Source organism: Pecten maximus, chromosome 17 (assembly GCF_902652985.1).
Source record: "Pecten maximus chromosome 17, xPecMax1.1, whole genome shotgun sequence".
NCBI lineage: Eukaryota > Metazoa > Mollusca > Bivalvia > Pectinida > Pectinidae > Pecten > Pecten maximus.
The window spans coordinates 8,653,247-8,664,505 of NC_047031.1; the positions used below are offsets into that span (position 1 = coordinate 8,653,247).

The 11,259-nt window shown below is 36.5% G+C and overlaps 1 protein-coding gene across 2 annotated transcripts; it reads left to right on the plus strand.

Moving 5' to 3' along the window:
* The first annotated feature begins 571 nt into the window (after window positions 1-571).
* LOC117315732 (fibropellin-3-like) lies at window positions 572-10,805 on the plus strand. 2 transcript variants are annotated; one of them, XM_033870082.1, is made up of 9 exons: window positions 572-1,121; window positions 1,771-2,046; window positions 3,146-3,403; window positions 3,873-4,235; window positions 4,732-5,637; window positions 6,233-6,572; window positions 6,927-8,289; window positions 9,210-10,290; window positions 10,670-10,805. In XM_033870082.1, the coding sequence occupies exons 1-5, from the start codon at window positions 1,001-1,003 to the stop codon at window positions 5,310-5,312; spliced, it is 1,599 nt and encodes a 532-aa protein (XP_033725973.1). In that variant the 5' UTR covers window positions 572-1,000; the 3' UTR covers window positions 5,313-5,637; window positions 6,233-6,572; window positions 6,927-8,289; window positions 9,210-10,290; window positions 10,670-10,805. The 2 variants fall into 2 exon arrangements, with proteins under 2 accessions (XP_033725973.1, XP_033725974.1); XM_033870083.1 differs by lacking the exon at window positions 10,670-10,805 and having other exon boundaries at window positions 6,927-6,955; window positions 8,112-8,289; window positions 9,210-10,632.
* The last annotated feature ends 454 nt before the right edge of the window (window positions 10,806-11,259 follow it).

Genomic DNA, 11,259 nt, shown 5'->3' on the forward strand with positions numbered 1-11,259 from the left:
GTTATATGCTACCTTACACATAATACCCGTGGTTTGTGTTAGAGTTAAGGGTATACGCTACCTTACACACTATACCTGTGGTTTGTTTTAGAGTTAAGGTTAGATGCTACCTTACGCATAATACCCGTGGTTTGTGTTAGAGTTAAGGGTATATGCTACCTTTCACATAATAACTGTTATTTGTGTTAGAGTTGAGGTTGTATGTTTCAATACACTTTTCTATAATTTATTTTTAGGTATGCCGCGCGAATATCTATAACATCTAAAGTTCTGTACAAACACACCCTGTATGGTTGTGTCACTAATGCATACAGCATATCTATGTTACATGTATTAGTGGCTAACACACAGTAATACAAGGACTGGGAATCGTTCACTGTGTCTATCATTACCATTATGGTAAGTGTTATCATATCTTAAACATTGTGTACCCATAATCATTCACCTGTTCCATGGCAGTGGGGCGTGGCGCGATAATATTGCACCTGCCCTGGTCTGATACGGACATGTCACGAATCCCAAACACCTGTTCCCAGGACAGAGGAGGGACACTGTCATATCTTTCTGCAACTGATTGGTTGGCTGAATACTTCTCCTTCGCGACTCCGCCTTTTGCAAAGTTTGCTTCTTGGATTTTGAGTTTGGGTGCTCAACCGCATTAGAATGTGCGCAACGGAGAAGGTGCATGATGAAATTTTGAAGGGAGCGGTGAAAGGGAGAAGAGGGGCGTGTTATAAGCGAGAAGGGAATGTGGTTTGCTGGAGAAAGGATGTGGTATTTCCGAGAAAGGGTTTGGTAGAACGGAAAGGGGCGTGGTAAAACGGAAAAGGATGTGATATAACGGAGTAAGGGGCGTGGTAAAACGGAGAAAAGGGTGTGATTAAAAAGAGAAGGGCGTGACGTAAACGGAAATGGGGCGTGACTAAACAGAGGATGGCGTGACGTAAACGGAAAAGGGGCGTGACTCAACAGCGTAGAACCGTTTACGTACCTAGTAAACATGTATGTAAACTTACTCTTGTTGATGTTGCAGTCTGTTAGACCTCACATCATGGACCTCCGACCTTATCCATTATATATTGTTATATTTCCAGCAGTAATCGGTCTGGTCTCCTCGAACAGTAAGTATAGATTCAATCCTCATGATAAAGAGTAGACTATATCAATTGTTGTTGGGATAAACAAAACAAAACAAAAAGAAAAAAAAATTAGTTGTTTCGAGCATAACATCTAATTAAAGGGAACATATCGATTTAAAATGTGAAAAGAAACCGATATGTAAAGGCTTGTAATAGACAATTAAGACTATTCAATGCATTTGTTCAAGTGAACATTTGACTGTGTTATACAGAATTTCTTGATTAATTTTTATTTTCACGTCAACTGTTTGAAATTACATTACTTGATATTAATCATTTTTGTTCGCGGGGGTATTGTCCGTATCTGGGAGGAAACTGGATTACAAGGTACATGGAGAAACTCGACGACAGATTATTTCTGTTGATTTCGCGTAGATTCAAAATATAAATATTCAGAGTAATGTCTTGCGTTTGCTTTCGATAATAGCTACATGTATGTACCGTGCGTTAATGCATCACGGGCCATTCATATTCCCCATATTTAGTGTACGTCATCATTTCCCAAATTGTAGAAACATTTAAAAGGATTAATTTCAAACCTGTATTGTCTAAACTGAAGTTATCGACCTTATTCATTTATTAAATGAATGCCATCTGGTGACACACACTGTACGTTAAATGTTTCTTTCAGCCCCTGTCCCATTGAGCGAGTACCTAAAAGTTCCGGGTAAATTTGTGGCTCCGATTCCAAGGAATTCAATTACAATCATTCATGACGTCAGTCTCCAACTTTGCGCGGCAAAATGCACGTTGGCATTCCGGATGAAAACATTTCCATGCTATGCATTTGAGTATACGCCCGGAAGTAGAATGTGCGTGCACACGAATGTAACATCACTGGTCGTCAATGGCGGGTTTCTTGGGTTGAAGGAAAATCGGGCTGTCGATTACTACGAAAGAAGCAAAGGTAGTCGTTCAATATCTCATTAATTAGAAAGTGACACTATTTAAGTATAAGTTTTTCATTCTAATTAAAGTATCTCATAAAATATGAATTATCTGTCATCGAAACGCCAATAGTTCATTAAAATGAAGTATCTCATTCTGTATTGAGTTAAGAACTTCCGTTGAATAAATAGTTATCATTTTGAGTGATTCGTGTTATATCTAGTTTCATTGTTACTTATACAGTATATTTAACGAGACTAAAATGCGATTAAAAACTAAACCCATCAATGCCTCCTCCTCCTCCTCCTCCTCCTCCTCCTCCTTTTTTCTTATTCTTCTTTACATTTCTTTTTTCAAATCGGGATTGAGGCGTTTTATTGGATAATATATAGTTTCAGTAACAAATGAATTGATTTACAGTATAATCCTGTATCCCCATTGATTTGCAGTATAATCCTGTATCCCCATTGATTTACAGTAGAATCCTATATCTCCATTGATTTACAGTATAATCCTGTATCCCATTGATTTACAGTATAATCCTGTATCCCATTGATTTACAGTAGAATCCTATATCTCCATTGATTTACAGTATAATCCTGTATCCCATTGATTAACAGTATAATCCTGTATCCCATTGATTTACAGTAGAATCCTATATCTCCATTGATTTACAGTATAATCCTGTATCCTCATTGATTTACGGTATAATCATGTATCCCCATTGATTTACAGTATAATCCTGTATCCCCATTGATTTACAGTATAATCCTGTATCCCCATTCATTTACAATATAATCCTGTATCCCCATTCATTTACAGTATAATCCTGTATCCCCATTGATTTACAGTATAACCCTGTATCCCCATTGATTTACAGTATAACCCTGTATCCCCATTGATTTACAGTATAATCCTGTATCCCCATTGATTTACAGTATAATCCTGCATCCCCATTGATTTACAGTATAATACTGTATCCCCATTGATTTACAGTATAACCCTGTATCCCCATTGATTTTCATTATAATCTCGTATCCCCATTGATTTACAGTATAATCCTGTATCCCCATTGATTTACAGTATAATCCTGTATCCATGTCCGTATTTATTTACAGCATCATACGCCAACTTGTTCCAAAGTCGGGATCACGCTGCGCTTAAACAGCAAAGCTCATACTTCAGCATCAAACTCAACAAAACGCTTGAAGAATGTGCATATGAATGCATGCGCACTACGTCTCAGACCTGTATGTCATTTTCCCACAGTCTGAGCACAGGCGCGTGCGGCCTTAGCAACGTGTTCTATAGCGAGGACCACGAGGATATAAGCCTTCTCACGAGCCGTATTTACAACCACTACCAGTACTATACAAGTATGACGTCAATATTACATCCAACAGTATACCCTCATATTCGGGTCACCTTAAGTTATTCACAAGCTTTTAATACGTGCTTGCGTCTGAAAATGATTTGGAAGGATTAAGATAAAAAGTCTTCATTGACTGATGATCTGGTCCGCTTTCGTTTTTGCGGTCCAGACGGTTTGACCAGTTGGACCGGTGTTGTTCGATTATGAAATAAAGACAGGCCTGGTGATTTTATATTGTTTTTAGACGAGCCTTGACAAAGACTTCGAAGGCCTGTATTTACATTTGCAGGTCCGTCAAGATATATGTTTGAAATAGCATATTTAAAAACTGATGACCCTGTTTGTCCGCATAAACGAACACCCTGTATTCCAACTCATTAACTTCCTCCATCCCAATCCTTTTTACATCGTGTGTAAAAATATTTGTATATAACCTTTGACCCTACACATTAATCTGTCACATTCATTTGTAGGCTGGCCGTGTAATGTGACTATTCCGGAGAACTATGGACCCCGGGCTCTCGCTTCCCTTCGCTTTCCATACCAGTCGTTCCGGCATGGTCAGTGTCATGTTCAAATTGAGGCGCCTTCCGGAAAACAGGTCCAGATTTTGTTTCCGACTGTTTTCTTTGGTCAGGATGTGTGTAATAAACAAACTGGTGTCGGATTAACTATCCATGACGGAAATTCCGGAACGGGATCTGTCCTTGGACATTATTGTCACTCAACAACCGATAGGTCACAACCTCCCTTGCTGACGTCAACATCCGGGTCAATATACGTCACATACACCGCTGATGACGTGCCACTGGCGTTTGAGTCAATATATCAGTTTGGTAAGTTTTTTTTTTTTTTTTTTTTCATTTACTTTATTTTTTAAGGTTTTTTTTTCTGCATAGTTTAATACAAAAATACAAAACATAGACTTACACTGGTACATAAAATCATAATCACAATATTGTCCACATTTACTCATCATCATAATCATCATCATCATCATCATCATAATCATCATCATCATCATCATCCAACTGTTTGTAAGATTGATTATTTTTTTCATATAATATTAAAAAATTTGAAAAGATTTGATTTCCGCATTAATGAATAAATTCAATTGAGTAAGCTCGAAAAACGAGTTAAAAACGGCAATTTGTTTATATTCTAAAGCCCAGTCAGATTCAACACATATTCCAAATAATATCCCCATTTACAAGACAAATTTTATATTGAAATAAAAACAACACTTCCATTGTACGCAATCGTACGGTCTTTTCAATCCAGTTATATCGAACATGACATTTACACATCTTATCTTTCATATATTAAATCCAGTGATCGTTGACCCCTGTGAAAACAACCCATGTAAGAACAACGCCACATGTACAGGCAATGGCACGAGTTATGTTTGTGAGTGTCCGGCAGGGTTTACTGGCAGATTTTGTGAAGATAATATAGATGAATGCGCCTCATCGCCATGTCTGTTCCACGGACAATGCATTGACCAGGTCAACGGTTACATGTGTAATTGTACGCACGAATTCACCGGGGATAAGTGCGAGAAGTTCATTGGCGCATGCGCAGAAAACCCCTGTGATCATGGCACTTGTGTCGTCACCAGCAGGTACAATTACACGTGCGATTGCGTGGACGGATACGTTGGCCAGAATTGCGACAGGAGATTTTCGCCTTGTATGTCCAATCCGTGTGTGCACGGGACGTGCGGGGAGACATCCGGGGACTATATATGTAAATGTGCAGCGGGATATACCGGAAGAGATTGTGATCAACGCGCTGTTGATCTTTGCTCTTTTTCTCCCTGTAAACATGGTCGCTGTACGTTGACACTGCAAATCATGATGTACTATGTACGTGCGAGAGTGGATTTACCGGAAGTCATTGCGAGACAGCTATAGATCTTTGTTCTGCGATCCAATGTAATAACGGAAGTTGCGTCAGAAACAATACTGGGATACACGTGTCAGTGTCACGATGGGTTCAAGGGTCAATTCTGTGACGTAGCTATGACGGTATGTGAACTTCACGTGAATGATTGTTACCCCGGGCGATGCTACCCATACACCAATGTCCCGGAAGGGTATGTCTGCTGGTGTCCAGATAATAAGTACCACCGACAATGTAACATGACCTTTGACCCTTGTTCCCCTTCACCTTGTCATCATGGGATCTGTACACGATTAAACAATGGTTATACGTGCTCTTGTGCTAATGGCTACGTTGGTATGTATGAATTATAATTGAGTGGCATACATTTCATTTCGTTCTATGCATAAACCATAAGGGGAAAATATGATAATGGACACATTTTGAGGAAATGATATTTCAAATTTTTTTCACAACCTATGCAGAAATATAGTCTTTGTATTATATATGAATAAAACAGTTCAATCCACTAATTTGTTTTTACTAAATCTGAAAAATAAGTGAGTTATAAAATTAAGATAATATTGGTGTCAAATACTTTATTGAAACAATTACCAGTATGTATGTCTTCATCTATATACGCATGCCTAACGTTTTTGCTTCGTATAATTTTAACACAGAGTTTGATATAAACAGCATAATTTTTGACTGAACTTGCCTGATTATAATTATAAAATAGAGATGATTATTTCTGGTGGATTCAAAATGCAGTTTATATTTAGACGTTCCGCTTTGAATCGGTGTTCCTGTATGTTAATTTCATATCATATATCTCAATGATCGATTACATCCTATATTTACGGATACAATAGATCATAAAGCTACATTTATGTATCTATTTATAATAATAATTTAATGTGGCTACAGTATTCCGCTTTGTCTGATATTATAGGCTCACATTGTAATGTTCCGACATGCGCAGTGGCTGACTGCGGCCTTGGGCTTTGTGAAGATAGGAACACTGGCTTTGACTGTATATGCCCGGTTGGATATGACGGTAGAAACTGCGAAAACACTGTGACTTCATCGCCTGCACCGATTACCCAATCAGCTTCCCCTTCATGTATGACGTCACCATGTCACAACAATGCCACATGCGTTCAAAAGAGTACTGGATTCACGTGCGTTTGTTCTGAAGGATGGACCGGAAGTGTCTGTGACGTAATGGTTGACGCATGTGCAAGTAGCCCGTGTGGTGATAGTACGTGCGTAGCTGACGGATTCAAGTACAGGTAATTTTTATAAGAATTTATTTGGTTTATTTTTGGTATTTTTTGTATATCTATTTACAGGAGACATGAGCAGGGATAAAAGTAAAAATCATCAATCATTTCTCCGCTAAATTACTGGTTTATATATTTTGAAACAGACATTTTCAATAACAATCACAAATATCACTTATATGACAAAATATGGTTATCTATCAATTATACAAATGTGAAATCTCCGTGACACTTATTTTGAAAGATCAAAACATGGTTAATGTTGATATTATCTTTATTTATTTCCCAGCTTTTCTGAAGGTTGATATAATAATGATATTGTTATATCATTGTAATTCTACATTTTCCATTTTTCTACTTCAGCTGTATTTCTACAAATACGTCATCAAAAGGTAAAGTTTGTCATTTTGGTTTGTGTTTATTTGGTTGCTATGTTATACTGTTACAGAATTGTTTATAGTAATTATATTATAGTCATTTGTATTGTTGTTTCATTTCAATATATCTAGTGTATGGATTTCAAACCGATAAAATCTATTTCTGAATGTATAAATATCAAAATTAGATAAGAAAATTTAAAAAAATGTTCTCAAAAAACATGAAGTATTAAATCTATAAAGAAGATATGCAAAAACAAGAATACAATTTTCAATTGGGACGCCACCTAACTGGCTAATGACCATCGTCCTTTGGCTGCCCCAACCACCCATGCATGTTATGTATTTTATTGATCACGTGACTCGGCGATTATTGATGATGGATATTTTATTTCATGCCTTTATTTTTAGAGAGTCAGTCATTCGTGTTCTATATCATATTGCCTATTGTATTTTATAAATACAATTATAATCCAAGTTGATTTTCTAGTCTGTTCCTCTTCACTTTGGATCGTTCGTTAAGGTTCAATCGAAGTCATTGTTGGTACGGTTTCTGACCAAGGCTAAGAAATGTTACATTTGTGTAAGCCTGGATCATGTTCAGAGACTGAAGCTTGGTTGTTGCAAATAGTTGACTACATTTATGTTATTTTGCTTTTAATGACATCAACATGCATATCAATGTATAAAATGATTGAAGTCTTTTCTAAACGCGTTTTTACCGCGCATTTTCTGACCGCGTATCCTGTATGGTGAGTATATATATATATATTTCATGCAAATACATGAGACAATCATTGAATTATTCCATAATTACAGAATATATCAAAATAACGGGTAAAAAAGGAATATATGTAATATAATATTAAAAAATATCTGTATAATGTAATTTGTAATAGATGTATTCTTCCAGTAATGTATCATTATGGTGGATGATAATCTACAGGGATTAACTTTTAATGAGGTCGACCGAGACTTTCTTAACCTAGAATGTAATATCTACTTGAGCATTTGAGGTTCTCATAGCAAACGTCAATTTACCACCATGTTTCGCATTTGTCTTAGACGTAAACTATTGTAATATTGACATTACGGTCACTTGACAGATGTACGTGTAGGTGTAAGGGCAATATTTGTGTATTTTCTTTATGTATACCTTTTTGACTTAAAGTGAAACCATGTGACGTATCAACATGTGAAAATGGAGGGACGTGCATGATATCACACACGGTTACCATGTGTATTTGTCCGTTGGGGTTGCATGGTGCCAGATGTGACGTCACATATGACGCATGCGCCACACAACATTGTCCTACTGGTTTATGTCAACAGCACAAGTACGGTGCCAGGTAAATAATGTTTACATTGTTTGAGTTTTAAACCTGTACGTCGTAGATGAAGTCAATTTTACATACCTGTACAATATAACAATTATAAAATTACACGTATATCAATTTTCACTTCTGAAATATACATACACAGAAACACGATGGCCTAGTGGTAGAACGCAATATGCTATGCAACCGAGGGGACAGTGGTTCGAGTTCCGGCACGGTAGTATAGGAGTAGAACTCGGGGCTATGAGACCGATGGGTCACTGGTTCGAGTTCCGAAACGGTGATCCAGTGGTAGAACGAAGGGCTATGTGTCCGAATGGTCGCTAGCTAAAGTTCAAGCACTGGGCGCTGTGTTGAATTCTTGAACATGAAAAATTGATCTGTTGTGCTCAGTCTACGAAGCTGTTAATGATAACGTGGCAGGACAGAACAAGAAATGTCGTGTTTAAGCTATTAGCGCCGAAATGGCAGCTCCGGCGGTATAATTTCCATGGAGTTAAGAAAGACATTGACTGGTTTGTAAAAGCCTAATCGCAAAAACCCAGGATGATAATTTATCTATCTTGATGAGAAATAGCAGTACCTTAAACTTCAAATTAGTATTATTATAAAATTTGTTGAACCTAAACAAAAGCAACCTACATTACACTATTTACTCCATATCTCGCGTTGTCCTGATTGCTGGGATAGACGTGTTACGACTGTCTATAAAGGATGTAGTCGGGGTTATCTATCAGCAACACTTCAATCTACTCTTGCATGTTACAGGACCCAGCATAAAGATGAAGAAAATCTTAATTGTTCTCTAAGATAGCAAATATGATTTAGTCAGTATCCTTTCAATTGGATTCAATAGAGAAAATCAATAATGTATTAGCTCACGAAAAAAATAAATAAAAATAACGGTGTAACTGATTATTTTTTCATTCCAGATGTGTCCTAGGGGTAATACAGGGGTCCCTCAACACAACATCGACCACACTTAACCTCGGTAAGATTTCGTCGGAATACTGTACAAACGACACACGTGTTTTTATATAGGATATTAAAAGGAAATGAGCAAAGTTTACATCACTTGATTATATGAGCTCCTGGTTCCTTTCAGACGGTATTAATACTCGTGTATTTGTACATTCGTTATTTATATAAGTTGTGTACAGTATATCAAATCTTATTACCATCTATACATTGTTACGAGAGCTCATTGATAAGTTGTGAGCCTCGTATTGAAGAATTTGAATTTTTTTGACATTTCAACATAATCCCCTTCAGTATCTATAAACTTACGCCAGCGGTGTTTAAGGGCCTCAGTGTCACTTTTATAGAGCTCCCTTTCTTGGCAGTTCAGAAAGTCATCCACTGCATGTTAGGGTTAGGGGTAGGGTGTCTTAAATAGCTGCTTTCAGATTTGGGAATAGATGAAGTTCTGATGGAGCGAGATCAGGTGAATAAGGCGGATGCTCACTCAATTTAAAGTCACAATCGTGAATAGCAGTCCTTGCAATGACTGCCTCTTTCACCCTAAATCTAACTCTAACCGACTTTGTCCATTTTGCTAAAAAAAAAAAGCCGCTTGTGTTGTTTACTTTAAAGTGCTACCTCGTCGATATAAACTATGAAAATCGATAAGCACGGGGGTAAAATATGACCTGAATAAAAGCTTGGGGTATTAGGACCACCAGGTGTGTCAGAAGAATGAGCGTCTTTATGCTTTATCGCTACACATTCCGGATCTAGGTCAGATCTCGTATGTTATGTCCGTAAAATGATAACTAAGCTTATTGATACCATGATATTAAAGAATGCTTGGTATATTGTAAAATTGAGTTGTTCTAAATTGTATATTTATTTCAGAAAAGCGCTGAATCGACAGAGATCAGTTAAAAATCATTTTATATTTGTTAATATTAAATATATTTTTGCATTTAACGAACTACTTCGTCTCGACATAAAGTTATCGCTTTGTCTCGTCCCCCAACGTGTCTTTCCGTTTCATCTTCGTCGCTTTCAACAGTAAGTTGACTTTATTTACAAACTCATTATATCTTTATTATTCTGTATTATGAGGCGAGCTTACAAAAACGTTATACTAGTATTAGATATTTCCCCATAAATTTAATTAATATTCGATTATGAAAGATAAATTGTAAGTACCTTAATTTGTATTTATGGCTGTTGACACGTATACGTAGTCTCACGTTCATTCTTTTGTATCGATGTCATACTTATACGTTATTTATGATACAGGTATCTTTAAATTAAGAAATAAGTCAGATAAAATATGTTGATGTACAACTATTTTCTTTAGTTTTATTTTTTTTTATTTATTTATTTTTCAATGTTTCGTTATTAATTTAAATTATTTTCTTGATTGCTTATTTTTTTTTTACAGAACTGATATGCCATTACATTGTGGTGGAAGTGAGCCAAGGGAATAAATCTACCGGCGAATGTACAGCTTCAGAACTCCAAATCTAGATCTGTACACACATAATACGTTAAAACTGTTTTTTTGTTTTTTGTTTTTTTGTTTTTTTACTTTTATCAATGAAACCTCTTATTATAGCAACCGGTAGTTTAATATGGGATATATTTATATTATGTCAATGTTTATCTCTATACTGTTTTAGCATGTACATGTTGTAAATAAAACTTTGTGACTTTAAATGAATGCCCTACTGGTTTATATTTGATATTCTAAAACTGACCATAAGCACACGCTCCTGAATTCTGACCGGTCGCCAGTCAATGGTCAGTTTTCTACTGCTCATCGAAACCCGGAAATTTGTCGCCCAAATCTGGCGACAACGATCGAGGAAGTTTTAAGAGTATTTTACATGAAACAGTTATGCAGGTACTTCTTTGTACATGAATGACTTCTCACGCATGTGACTACATGTTACAGTCATAATCATGGCGCCTCTGATAATGGTCAGTTTTAGCGGATAATTTCAGAATTGGAAAGTATACTTTTGCTTCTGT